At 46.5% G+C, this 14,866-nt stretch overlaps 1 protein-coding gene across 1 annotated transcript in view; it reads left to right on the top strand.

Moving 5' to 3' along the window:
- The first annotated feature begins 243 nt into the window (after positions 1–243).
- Positions 244–14,866, top strand: part of LOC120702021 (achilleol B synthase-like) — a 33,389-nt gene continuing 18,766 nt past the window's right edge. Inside the window, exons 1-6 of the mRNA XM_039985799.1 lie at positions 244–301; positions 7,667–7,887; positions 8,568–8,753; positions 9,032–9,121; positions 9,235–9,423; positions 10,079–10,163. Of these exons, the coding sequence (XP_039841733.1) occupies positions 244–301; positions 7,667–7,887; positions 8,568–8,753; positions 9,032–9,121; positions 9,235–9,423; positions 10,079–10,163 (829 nt within the window). The remainder of the gene's footprint in view (positions 302–7,666; positions 7,888–8,567; positions 8,754–9,031; positions 9,122–9,234; positions 9,424–10,078; positions 10,164–14,866) is intronic.

Here is a 14,866-nt window from a genome sequence, read left to right as displayed (position 1 = left end):
GGAGTTGTTGGCGCCGATTTAAGGCCAACACACAAACGCACGCAAACGTGTGGCGAGCAGCGACGCACCTTGCAGCGTCATGGCACCAACCGGTCAGACCGGTATGGTGGACCGGTCGGACCGGTCTCGTCGGACAACCTGACGAGGATCCAACGAACGCCCGCTCGGAAGGGACCCCGTCGGGGCAGGCGCACCTTGGGTTGTCGTAGGCTCGGCAGGCTAGGTAGGGCGTCCTCAAACGTCATGGAGACAAAGGAAGAATATCATGTCGAGGTTGAAAAAGATAGGATAAAGATAAAAGGTAAAGACAATGAAAGATAATATATTTGATAGATTCGATTGGGTTGTATGCCCTCGATCGGCCATGGCCCATAGGGAGGGATGGTCTGATCCCATTATGAGTTGAAACCCTAATTAATTTCGTATCAAAATACAATTCCTAACTCGAAAAAGGTTGTCAGGACCGGTCTGACCGCCCTAGACAACTGGTCTGACCAGTCTAGGTCTAGGTCAAGTCTTCCCGAAGTGGTAACTCTCTCATCCGAAGCCCAAATAAGACATTTCGTATATGCATTTTGATAGTCTTGACAAGATCTACGCAATGATGAAGTCAAATTTCTATTTTGACAAAGTCATCTTGACCGGTCCGATCGGTCTATGCATACCGGTCAGACCGGTCTGCACAGCCGTGCCAATTTTGGTCATCAACAGGGGTCAAAGGCCACACCAAGGTTTTGTCCTACTTTCTTCTTTTTATGTTGTAGAGATATGTTTGAAATTTCCTATACAACCTTTGTTGGGATGGGATGGAAGGAGGAAGTTAAAACAAATAACTTTTTCTACTAACTAGCATAGACGCATGTGGTCGTCTTCCACTGGCTCAGTTGGAGGAGTATGGATATCCCAATCTTTCCAAGCTGGCTTGGAAGGGGGGTGATGATCTTGATCATCCCAATCAGGTTCTGCCCATAACTCCTATTTCTCAATTAATGATTTAGCTCTTTTCAATAGTCAGGGAGAAGAAAGCTCCACTCGCAGCGGCATCCACATGATCACGGGATGATTGAGTAAACCCATTGTAGAAGTTCTGAAGAATGAGCCAATTGTCCATTCCATGGTACAGACACGCCAGAATGTACTCCTGAAGTCTCTCCCAAGCTTCATGAATTGACTCATTTGATGCCTGCTGAAAGTTCGAAATCCGTCCACGAAGAGCATTGGTTTTGCCTGTCGGGAAGAACTTTGCGAGGAACGCCTTGGCACATTTGTCTCAAGTGTCCATATCAGCCTTGTTAGCATAAAATCATTGCTTCGCTCTCCCCAAAAGAGAGAACAGAAACGGACGGAGCCGGATTGCATCTTGAGATACACCCTTGATAACAAAAGTACTGCAGAGCTCCAGGAACTACTGGAGATGAGCGCTGGCATCCTCATTGGCCTTGCCACAAAAAGGGTTGGCCTGCACCATCTTAATGAGACCCGTCTTGATCTCGAAATTTCCCCCTCCGGTGTTAACCTCGGGCCCGGTAGGGACCTGGTTAGCAGACGGAGCAGAGTAATCACGGAGTGTCTTCTGGGCCATAGCTTGTGAAGCCGACGATGATGCGATGACTGGTTTGGCTTCCGAGAGTGGTCTTCGAGGTGGTACAAGACGAGCTTGCGTCCTCCTCAAAAGTGACTCCGGATCGGAATGAAAGTTTTGCGGCAAGTCGAAACCGGTCATACACTACCCTGTTTTCATATCAATAAAGACAAGAAAACAAAGCCAAGTTAGCCTGTTCAGCAAGCAAATACCAATTTTGATTTTGTTCATAACTTTGTCTATATACTTCAATCTGTGCCTTTCCCGGCAACGGTGCCAAAAATGCTTGTTGGCGCCTACTAGCGTCATCACCGGGAAACAGCGATGACGCCCGCAGACGCCAATTGAAGTGGCAGGTATTTCATGAACCACGAATAAATCCGCAAGCGCACGGAATACCGCTGTACCATTTTACCCGGGAGTATACCGGGGTGTCATTTATATTTCTGCAGGGAAGGCGGTGAATGAAGAGATATAGACTAGTTGATGAACTTTATCTAGATTGGATATTCTCTTGCATAAATAAGGGTAAGATATATAACATGGTAGAAGGTAGTGTGACACACACACAACTACCCTCAAGGTAAATAAATAAAGAAAAGATGCTAAAGGCCGGGAGCAAGGTAGAAACTGGAGCTCGAGTCAACTATGCTAGGCTATCTATATCTATGCTATATTATGGTTAGATCGTCAGAGATTAAACTACACAACAGAGAGACCGCTATCGAAGTAACGAGAGAAGCCCGTACACCCCGGCGGCTTTATACACCTCCTACCCCCCATACCGAACGTGGAGGATTACTAGGGCTCGAACATGGCTGTCACCACCTGCTAGCTACCTCTATAAACCGTGGGTATAGTTCACATCCAGCAACTCTTAGCTAATTTAGACACCATGTCTACACTAGTAAGCGATACTCTAGCATCCCGCGCGGAGCCCCCACCTTCCGGATGGACAGACATCACACTAGAGCAAACATACGAATACTGGAGCAGTTAATAGAGTTCTAAGGCCGATATGTTAACCATCGCAAGCACAGGGAGATCATGCAATGCAAGCATTGAACAATAACGTAACCAGATCAAGAAGTATATATCCGATAACTCAGAACATACTTCGAGCAGATATCGGTAACCATAGTCTAATTATATTATAAACGACCGAATATTACAAGAGATAGCTAGAGATGAACCCATACCAGAACTCTCGAGCAACTCCGGCAACTCGATGACTCCTAGACTTCTCCTAAACTCCACTAAGCCTAAAGACTATGCAAGATGAACTTGAGAAGTGGTGAGTGTGGTGTGTGTGTGTGTCATTCTCTACCCCCTTGTATTTATAGAAGGGAGCCACGAGCTGAGACCCCTGGAACCGACTTGAGGAACCATTGAGGAGGCGACGTGGCAAAGCTGAGGCGGTGGGGCCCACGGGCCTGGTCGGCCGATGGCCCAGGGGCTCCAACCACCCCCAACTTCCTCTGGTGGGCTGTTCTGGGCTGCCTTGTCCGAATCCCGTTGGTTTTGGCTCGTCTTGAGTGGTTTGAACTTGATTCTTGGGCTACACTTGGTCCATTTGAGCCTGAATCTGCGCTCTGATATTTTCTGTGATTTTATGTCGGGCCAAAATATGCTTGCAACCTGCATTTTAGCTCAAAAACAGAACTTGCATTTTCTAGAAGGTGAAGTGTGGTTTAGGGACTTTATTGGATAAAGATGCGTGTAAAAAATGCAAACTCTCATAATTTTCTGATCAAGTTGACATCTGAAAATGGTCGTTAGTGAGCGTCAACAACGCACGTGCGACACGCACGTGATTTAAAAAATCTAATTAGATTTTAATTCAAAAGTATATTAAATTAATATTTAAAATGAATTCAAAAAACGTGTATCATTATTAACGTCACTACTATCTCATAACATTTGCCATTTTTTATCATGTTTATGGGTGTGAAACTACAGTTTGACACCGATACTTTTAATCTCTTAAACTTCTACATGATAGTAATTTAATTCAAAATTTAACACTCAACTTGACGACTAAAATAAATTGTCTGATCGTACTCCGAAGGCTCCATGTAAAAGTAACACAAGTTTCTCCTTGTACAATTAATACAACAACTCTATCTACTTCAAATATCTATCTGCATCTAGGAGAAACAACCGGTCAAGTCCATCTAAAATGTGCCACTATGTACATTGAGGAAATATCAAATAATTCTGACAGGAAATAGTCAACCCACACAGGGGAAGTTTATTGGATCCAGAAGCTGCTTTACATTAAGCATCTTTGGAGCAAACAAATGCAACGGTTCATTTATAATCTATATACTATAACTAAAAAAACACAATGTGGAAAGCGATGAGGTGAGCACCCTGTTGCAGCAGAGCCATCATAACGGGCGCAGCAGGGTGCGAAGGGAGCGAGCTCCCCTCCAGGAGCCTCCACCGCAGAGTGCACAAGCAGGACCTCAGAGTTTATCAATCTTGCTCTCAAACAACGACCACAAATCTTTCGATTGAACAAAAGCAATGTGATGGTATTATGAGAGGGTACTTCCCTTCGCAACTCATAGAGTTGGGGCTATCAATCATGGCGGTGCCCACTGGAGAGACATGCAGGCCGATGTCGGCAGCCGCAGCCACGGCGTAGCCATCTAGCCACTGCTGCTCCGATTTCATCCAGTCCGATGTGTCAACGGGCCACTCATCGCGGCATCAAAACAAATCGCTCGGGAGGGGAGAGGCACGACAGAAAAGGAAAATGATGGGAGAAGGAAGCGTTTCGGAGATATGGGTATGGTCGCGGGTATGCAGCAGGTCGGGGTGAAAAAAGTAAAGAGCTTTTGGCAAAAATATTTCATAACTAGCGATTTCTATGGGTTTATCCTCCCTTCCACCCCCCTCCAACCCGACAGGTTTCTATGGGTTTACCCTCCCTTCCACCTCCCTCCAACCCGACAGGTGGATCCAGCGTGAGAGGTCAGGGATATAGCAGGCCAATTTTGAATGAATTGTTTTCGATTGTATATAGATAATAATGCATTTTTACAACCGAAAAGCTTTTGGTCGGTGCTATTTAAGGAATTAAGGCCGCCAGCTTTTTGTGGTATGTGAAAAGAGAAGCAAATGCGTGGGGATTAAGCTTGGTGGATACCTATAAAATCTTCTATTTATGGACAAATTTTAAATGTTATTAATCTGATATTTGGGCACCGATAGAGCATGTACTTTTTAAGTTAGGTCCTTGAAGCGATGGTCGTACTTCCGTCATAATCACTTGCCTTTAATTTATTCATCACTATAACTAATTTCATATTATATTACATTTTATTTTTTAAAATTTATTGCTGGTTGTAACGAACATGACCCCATTTATGTCATTTCGAGTGATTTTGGTGATCGATAGACAACGCAATTAATGGGACTAACGAGTTTGTCAAGTTAACATTTCTAGATTCTAGGGATGAAGTAAAAAGGCTCAGCAAAGCAAAACACGAAGAAAGAACTCATATAAATGCTGAATTGGACGAGTTCTGCATAAAATATCAGCACCAGTTTAACCGATGCCTAGCCATCGGTCTAACCGGTGGTCTCAGGATAAACCGATGCATAGACATCGATGCATTGGAGAGTGCATATGAAGGCCAGCTAAAGAAAATCATGAAGCACCGGTTAAACTGATAGGGTCAATACAATCGTCGGTGCATCACCGTACTATTACTCATAGAGCATGTCAAGCGGTTAAGGGCGAAGCTTTCAGCACCAGTTGAACCGACGGTCATCGGAGTATAGCGTCGGTGCAATGACGTCAGTAGAAGAAGATCAAGTGCAATGGCTATGTGATGGTCTGAAGTGACCGGTTAAACCGATACCCTAGCATCGGTTTAACCGATTGTTGCAATCCCGGCTGCAGACAACGTCAGAAGGCCAACGACTAGTTTGAACTGTGTGTGTGACTGGTTGAACCGATGCTTTACCACCAGATGAAGCGACGCCTACGCAAAAAATTGGACAACGACCACAAACGGCTAATTCGACTTAGTAGCCTATATATATGGCACCCTCATGCATTTTGCAGTTGCTGGGGTTGAGGGAGACCCCATACACATTAAAAAAACACCTCCAAGCCAACCAAAATGCTTAGTAATCAAATCCTTAGACTTAGCACGAGCTTTGTGAGTGCTAGTGCTAGGATTAGCTCTTGAGAGAGTGAGAGAGCAAGGTGTTGAGCCTTGTGTGCTGGTTCTAGAGTGAACCACTCTTGTATCTCGGTGCGCCGGCCATCCTTGGAGTCTTGGTGGCTCACCGGCACATCTTCAAACCTCCGTCTTGGTGTGGAGCGGCATCAACGACTTTGTGCGGGGGACGTGGAGACCCCCATCCTTCATGGAGAAGCTCCATAGTGGAAAACGGGGCCAAGGTGACCGTGAACTTGGGTAAGACTTGGCGACTTTGCCTCGGTGGCAAGTCAAGGAGTCACCAGAAGAGACTTGGTGGCCAAGAAATGATAATTTTGATTGATTGCTTCAACAACATGGAGTAGGGGTGGCTTTACCTAACCGAACCACGGGATAAATCTCGCGTCAAGAGTTTGCTTCCTCTCATTACCTATTTGTGTTTCCACATTTCATATTGAACTCGTGTGCCTTTATATTCTTAGTGTAGTATCTTGTTAGGATTGGTTATAGGTTGCAAAAATCTTTTGGGATGAGAGTTTTACAGTAGAAGAACTATAGTTCATCTCACCGCTGAGGAGCTCCAAAGCTTGGTTTCGCTGCAAGAGCCAACTCCACAGAGCAACATCCATGACCATCTACTTCCGTTGTGGCACATCAGTAGCTTCCTCACAGGAGAAGACAAAGAAATGCCCAAAACCCCACCTTCCTCTGATCTCATCGCCCACCACCACAGATCCGGCGCCACCGACGGTGATGGCCCAGAAAGAACATCCCATGGGGACGTCCAGATTATCCTCCATTTCGCAAAAGACAAGGAGACCACTAACCTCACAATGCAGCCGGAGACGACAACATGTCCGCATTGGAGGAGCAAAATCCTTACCGCCTTGCAGTGGACAACCATAGCCCGCAGGAGAAACAACAGTAGCAGAAAGTCCAGCACCACCGCCACCATCCGAGACAAGAGGATAGTGCCACCGCCGACATCTCGGCACACCGAAGAAGTACCTCTTATCCGCTAGAGAAAGGGCATCAATGCAGCAACCCCACCCGGACGCAGAAGCTCCACCGCCAAACCCAATGCTGAGCAAAACCTAAGCCTAGATCTAAACAAACCTAGCCAATACATGCCGCGCGTCAATCCCCTAGTTCTCCTTCCCTGCCGAAACTAGACTGGCCGCTGGACAGGAAGGAACCGGTGGAATCTCCGCGGGGATTTCGGATCGCCCTCAGCTCACCCTTTTTGCCCTATGTCGACTGTAGCAAGGGAAAAAAGGAGGCCAACTCTTTTTTACTTGTATGTAGGAGTTTAGATTTTTCTCAAGGTTAGCTATTTGTTTGAGTTCCTTTTGCATCTTAACCCGATTTTTGGTCTTTTTAAGAAAACTTAGAGGCTTCTCGGCATTTTGACAAGTTTTTTAGATTATTTCTCCAATAAAAATCTATTTTCAGAAATAAATAAAACCCTAAACTTCTTCATTGAGCCAAGTGCGGGTTCGTCACTTGAGGCCGATATGAACGGGTATGGATCTATAGGTTCGTAGCGAAAAATTAAATTTACTGAGCTTGATGAGAATTCGTAATAAGTTTAGAGAACACAGATTAAATTCTCGCCAAACACAAAGAAAATCGATGATTGAGGCTAGATCATTACTACTCGAACTCGTAGATCAAGCATTTGCAAGCAAAAATTCATTATCTACAAGTTAAAATGAGCGGAGCAGAATCATATATAAACTTAATAGTCTGATAGAAAACCCTAGAGTTTGTATCCGAAATAGCCACATTTGAGAATGAGTTTTTGTTTAAAAGTGGACTTAACCCAAAACAAATTTTTTAAAAAAGACCATGGCAAAATAAAAAGAGAGGCCCAAATACGAAGCGTGAGTAGTGCCCAAACAAACAGTGTCGTGGATTCGTGTGGTAGCCACGGGCCAATTGGTCAATCACTTCCTTTTGTTTCCTCGACGCCGCCGCCGTCATTTCACTCGTGTTCCCTGCCGCGCACTCCAATGCCGGCCCCCGCGCTGGCGGGGTCCTCATGGTCGCCATCCGCGCCATGGAGTATTCAGGTTGGACGCGACGCCTTTCCGATGCGGAGAAGACGCCGCCACTTGCTGTGATTCCGTGAGTTGGTCCTGGACCCCTTCTCTCTCCTACCCCCTTTCGCTCCTAATGTGAGCGAAGTTAGGACCCTGGCATGAACTAGTGAATATGAGCGAATAAGTGCTCAATTTTACCATGAGTTTCGATACCGGATCTTCAGATATGGTTTGTTGTTTCCTGTACATTCCTGCTACGTCTTGTTGAGCAGTAATCTGTATCAGTCAGGAGAGGCTAATCGTGCACATGCAGAAATCAGTGCTGGTGTTTAATGGGCACTCCTGATTTCTCACGGGCAAGGAGCAGGAAGGCGAACTGAAAGTGTGAAACTAGCATTAGGTGCTGTTGTGAACGATAGAAAATTTCTCAATGCAACCCTTTCAATCATGCTCTGATATCAGGAGTTTGCTGCGTTCAGAGATTAATTAAAGCCTAAAGGAACTCACTCAGTTAGCATTGTTTTGAATCGTATGAATTTCAGATGAAATCCTTAACTGAAATTCTTATGGCGGAAATGCTGCTTCCTTTCAAATAGCAAGCACCATTACTATATAAATGATTGTCAATGTGGCATAATAGTCGCTAAAGGTTCTAAATATACTAGTTTGTTTTCCTATGTTTATGTTGTATAGTGTGTGCACTTCATTTTAATATTTCTTGAATTTACCATAAAATTCTTTGCACTGTACTATACTCTATTGCAGTATGCAAAACAAAAACATCTTCAGTTGGATCCTCTACCCGCCAAGCTTGCAGAGAATGTACAAGTCACAGAAGAGAACATACTAACATCATTGAGGCGAGCCCTTGCTCAACATTCTAGTCTGCAAGCAGATGACGGGCACTGGCCTGTAGATTTCAGTGGCATTTTGTTCATCATGCCTCTCTTGGTATGCATTCTATTTTGAATTGACACCATCAGTTGACCTGCTTGCTCAACGTAATATATATCATAGACAACATTTGTTTCAAATTATTCATGTTTTATGGCATGCCTACCAGTTTAGCATTATAGATTAACTTATGGCAAATGCCATCTAGAGCCACCATGAAATCTGATAAATAAATTTTTATTGATCGTGTCATGGTTTGCAAGCTTCAATAAACAGTGACAGTAGTATTTTAGTTGAACTGCGCACAGCATTATGAGCTTTCTATATTCTTGTAGGTATTTGCTCTATACATCACTGGATCACTCAATACTGTCCTATCGGAAGAACATCGACGTGAGATATGTCGCTATATTTATAACCAACAGGCATGTAGATGGCATTCCAGCTACTTTCCAGTAATATCATCTGTTCAGCTGCCAGTTACTTTTCTGAAGGTAGCATATTATAAGAAAGTTTGTATGTAATGGGATCCTTGTAGAATGAAGATGGTGGTTGGGGTAAACAAATGCTGGGACCAAGCACCATGTTTGGCTCGTGCTTAAACTATGTTACTTTAAGACTTCTTGGTGAGGAGAAGACACATGATGCGTTGAGCAAAGGACGTGAATGGATTTTGTCTCATGGAAGCGCAGCTGCAATACCACAATGGGGAAAGATATGGCTCTCGGTATGCTATCTAAGTTTTTTTTTAAAACGAAATATTTGTTATATGTGCATGTAGAAGCCACTGGGGTTCCATGTTGCCTGGGTTCCATATATAAAATTTTCCCATATGTATCATGCACTATTTTCTCTAAGAAAAATTCAGACAGGTTTGATGAAATAGTAGATAAAATCCAAATTATGAAATGCTCGTTAAGATACACGGATGTATGAGTGTTATAGCTTGTGAATTTATATCAGCAAACAATCCTAAAGTTTTTATTAAATTGATGTTGGATATTAACTTACCTCATTGCTGTCAATTTCAATTATCATGCAAGAGTACTTTAAACTTCCATTTTGTAGAAAAAGGTAACTTGAGTTAGAACTTAATGTGTCCATTTTGACATGATGGGGCTTGTGCACCCTGATCCCCAAATTTTGTATTACCTAAGGTATTCTGAATTAATACAAATGGAATTCTACAGCTATTTAGTTATTATTGGAGTACACATATTTTTTTAAATTATCATAAACATTAAACTTTTACCATTTACTGCTTCCTTTTTTGTGTGTGTGTGTGTGTGTGTGCAATGCCAACTGTAGTTATGTTTCTATGTAAATTATAATTTGTTGACTTAGAAGTGACTAATTCGTGGTACTCATTTCTTCTAATGAAGATGATAGGTCTGTATGATTGGTCTGGAAATAATCCTATAATTCCTGAATTATGGCTTGTCCCTCATTTTCTTCCAAGACATCCAGGTACGTATCTCGTCTCATGATAACTATTGTTGGTGCTTTGTTATATGTATTGTCCAGCATAACACTGAATCCTGCAAGGAAGAATTATGGATCTAATTTAATTGACAGGAACCCTCGCTATAGGCTCTATGTCCTGGTCCAATAGTTTCCACTCCACTCCTGGGCTTATAGGGGTCACTGACCATAAGAAACTAAAAAATGCATGTTGAATGCCTGTTTTTTTTTGTATTTATTATTGCTCTTGTGGCTGCTGTCACCAATATGGTGTTATTAGATGTGCTGTTTGTGTAGAAAGTTAGAGAGAGATGGGAAACACCGCACACCCTAATGGGGGGGGGGGGGTTGACCTTTCATTATATAGCGCCAATGTGTTGGAGTACAAGATGTACATGCCCAATATGGGCCTATACAAATACACAGGCCTATACAATGCCTAATAGTTTGGAATTGATATGGTTTAGTAGATGGAAAGGTACAAAAGAGGTGAAGGCGAATTTACCCTCTCAAAGAGGCTATGAGCTGCCAAATATGTGGTTTAGAGATTATTCTTTGCTTGATCTCAAATGAACGTTGTCTGCATAAATAGGTCTGGCCCTAATAAACATGGTTAACAATCTCAAGCTAGGCAGCTAGCAACCCGCTATCAGCTGAATCCTATCTCAAGTTCTCAACCAAATAAATAAAAAGTAAAAGAACTCGAGTAATTCATCTCAGGCTGTGGAGTTGGTTGCATCTGTAGCCATGGTCACAACCTTATTCCTCCTTTGTCCTATACTTCCTGAAGTATTTCTTATGTTTTTGCAACATGATGCTTTGGTACTGAGAAACTATTGGTCAAGTTTTAAGGCAGAACTTCATTTGGCTGTTGCAGCATTTCACTTACTTGCTAAATTAATCATATCATCGGTCAATACTGTAGGAAAGTAGGAGATGCGTATAATGTTGTGGATGTATTGCATTGAGGCCTCGTCCGGTATATATGAGAGCACATGACTTGGGGGGCAAGGCTCCCCGAGATACATATGGCAGTTTACGATACGTATATCTACAGCTACCAAATATACTCTAACACTCCCCCATAGTCACAGCGGGAGCACCGCAGACGGTGAGACTGGAGAAGAAGCCGAAAGCAAGAGCTAACGAACTAACATCCCCACGCAGTCATAACGTCGGTGTGGTGCGGATGTTGTGACTGGAGAGAAAATCGGCGAGTAACTCATACGGATGGTAGCCCTTTGTGCCGATGTCGAGGTAGCCGAGCTGGAGGGCGAGGAACCATGGTCGAAGATGCCGTGCATAGGATAGCCGTGGTCGACGTAAAGCTGTCGAGGTTGCCGAAGACGAGGTAGCCGCACAGTAAGCCACGGGCGCACGAGAAGGCGCCATGGTGGTGGCGTAATGGAGAAGATGCGGAGAGGAAGATGGCGACACGTCGAGGCAGTCGTAGAGAGAGCGATGCCGAAATCGATGTAGTCAGGTCATCGGGCGACACATGCCCGGGTTTGCCAGGCTCAGGAATGCGTCAGGGACGATGGACAGGCACCGGTGTTGCCAATACCGGACGTGCAAGGGAGGATGCACAACTAGACGCCGTCGCCGGGGGGACCAGCAGAGAAGGCCTTCATGGCGGTCGCATGCGCAGAAGAATGGCGGGGCAGAAGATGCCGACGCCTGTTGCTGGGAGTAGAGGTGCCGGCGACGTTGGCGACGGTTGTGCTGGACGAAGCGAGGAGGAGAGCCCGGATGTTCCAGCGCAAGGCCGGACGATCTAGGCGACGCGGCGGCGATACTCGAAAGGGACGACGAAGAACTCGTACAGCTTGTCGAAGACCATGCGCGAAGCGCGCAGCGACGAGTCGATGATGAGGTTGTGGACGTGGTCGGCGGCGGTGAGGAAGCAACGGCGGAGAAGACCACGGGGTGACGCCACTGCTGCCCGAAGAGGCGACGCAGCGGCAGCCCTCCATGCTCGGTGAAGAGGCGCGCTCGACGAGGACGGACGTCACGGGAGCCGGGTGGATCATGCACATCGGCATATCAGATCGAGTAGCGTGAGGCGAGACGTCGGTGGGCGAAGTCGGTGAAGGCGTCCCGATCGGTGAAGGCTATGACGAGCCGGCGAAGGTCAACGTGCGGACGAGGCGGCGATGTAGGCGGCGGCGCAAAGAGCACCCCCTAGGGTGCCACCATCTTGCCATGCCGCAGGGTCGGAGAGGAAGAAGAGGCCGGTGAAGTCGACGCCGACGTCGAAGTTGAGGCGCGAGGTCGACGGGCAGCGGGCGACGCAATCCCGATCTCTGATCGGGCAAAAGAAAAGAGACACAACAGCATCTCGTGTAATACCTTTGGGTGCGTGTAGCACAACCCCTCATCCTTATCTCTTTGCTGCTCTATCCATGGTAAAGCTATGCGAGAGAGAAAGAGACAAGAGCTCAGGTAGCCCGGCAGATGGCAATGCGGACGGGCGGACGGCGCATGGGCTGCAGCTCCCAAACAGGGCAGCTTCCAGCACGGGTCCGCCACTCCGCCGAAGTCGATGGGGAGGCGACGGCACGGCGTGAGGCAGGGGCGCGGGCCAGCGTAGGTGCGAACAGCCGGTACGGCTGCGGCGCGTGGTGCAGGAGGTGCGAGCCCACCCCCAGCAGGCCGACTCCGGGCGCACGGAGTGGCGGACCCCGCCTCGGAGGAGGGAGGTGAAGGGGCGGAGCCGCGAATCCCACCGGGTCGAGGGTGAGCTCGGACCGGCGGCGGCAAGGCGATCTGCCTGACAGGCGGCGCGGCTCCCGGGAACGGCGGATCCCACCGGAGCGGATCCCGCCGAGCGGTAGGGGCAAAGCACCTCCCTGCGCAGACGTGGGTTGCCGGGCGGCGATCCAACCATGGAGGAGAGGCGACGGGGTGGAGTGGCGTCGCCGCCAGGTAATACGTCGGAGATGATTGGGCGCACCATGCGAAGGCCCTTGCCACCACCACGGCAGCACGGGGAAGATCGCGGGCAGGCTGCGATTGCCACCACGGCAGTGCGAGATGGGTCATCATCGATGGGTTCCGTGGCGGATGGCGAGGTACGCTCGATCTGCTGCTGCTTGACGCGGTACGGCAGCGGACTAGATGGGTCCACTGCGGAGGAGGGCGCTGCCCCCGGCGGAGGTCATGGGCGACCTCCCCGGGGGCGCGCTAGGAGGCTGTCGAGGGGGCGCCCTTGATGGGTGCTGTGGGCGACGACCGGCGGCGTGTAGAAGGCAGGGGCGCAAGGAGAGGCAACGGAAAGGTTTAGGTCAGGATCTGAAACCCTAATCTCTGATACCATGTAGGAAAGTAGGAGATGTGTATAATGTTGTGGATGTATTGCATTGAGGCCTCGGCCGGTATATATGAGAGTACATGACTTGGGGGGCAAGGCTCCCCGGGATACATATTGTCAGTTTACGATACGTATATCTACAACTACCAAATATACTCTAACAAATACATTGTTTTTCACTCTAAGAGAGAGATTTGTTAATTGCTTTCTTATTGGTTTCAGTCCATCTTTCACTGCGAACCCAAATACAGAAATTAATCGAATAAAGAGATCTGATATGATAACATTCTATCTTTCACCTTCACCCCTGTTTGAGTGCTGCAATACACCTCTCATGGAGCTTGTCAGCTCCTGCACTGCAGCTGCCTTTCTGTGTGCACTATGAGCTGGGCTGAAGTCGTCCACTGGCTCGATTGCACCTCCTAGCACATAGGATGCTTGTTCTTGAATGTTGCTGGCCACCTGTTATCCACGCAGACCTGGTGCGGTTGCCGTGGCTTTGAAGCTTGCTGTGAGTGAAGGGTAAACTATGCCAGCTAGACTGCTAGAGCCGCAGTCTCTAGTGCTTTGGCGCATCGTGCTAACCTTAAGGCCATCCTGAGCTGTGTTGTGGCCTCTCCATCCTGCTCGGCATACCTTGTTGGAGCTCAAGGATGATTGGAAGCAATGTGTTCTGCTGCTATTGGGATTTTAACTTGACTTCTAGAAGGGATTTTTGACACATTGAGATTTAAGAGGAACAAGAAAGTGGACATGTCTACATATGTCTTTTAGTGTCTCAGTTGTCAGCTATTTTAAAGTAGTGGTGAGGAGGGAAATGAATTTGAACTATTTGCATTGCATTGGAGGAAACACCAAATTTTTTTTGTTGCAAATGCGGGAAAACAGATACCTAATTGCTCACAGAATAAAATGTGCCACTTTAAATAATCTTGCTCAACTTGGACATTGTGATCCTCTATTTATTTCTTGCTCTCAGAATCCACAAGAGCAATAATAAATACAATTATGGTTCAGCATCTTGCAACTTTTTGGGCTAGAAGCCGCTGCTCCACAGCTAGATGATCTGACCTTCGTGGATTGGTGGGTGAAAGCAAGCAGCAGACTCTCTAGTCAAGAAAAGAAAGGTTTCAACTCCATCATTATCCTGGGAGCTTGGCTGATTTGGGAGCACCGGAATTCGTGTGTCTTTGATGGAGGAAGTCCTAACTTGGCCTATGTCATCTCAACCTTTAAAGAGGAAGCACATCTTTGGGCAGCTGCAGGGGCTAGAGGAGTATCTCATCTCCTTGCCCTGGCTTCTACATCCTAGTCTTGTGGTCTGGTCCTACCTAGTTTTTGTTCTTAAGAAACACCTTAGGTTTTGTGTTGTGGGCATGTTACAGGCCCTCCCATTTCT

This window comes from Panicum virgatum, chromosome 4K (assembly GCF_016808335.1).
Source record: "Panicum virgatum strain AP13 chromosome 4K, P.virgatum_v5, whole genome shotgun sequence".
Taxonomy (NCBI): Eukaryota; Viridiplantae; Streptophyta; class Magnoliopsida; order Poales; family Poaceae; genus Panicum; species Panicum virgatum.
The sequence above is the reverse complement of the archived record's forward strand: the minus strand, read 5'-3'. Positions and strand labels throughout refer to the sequence as shown.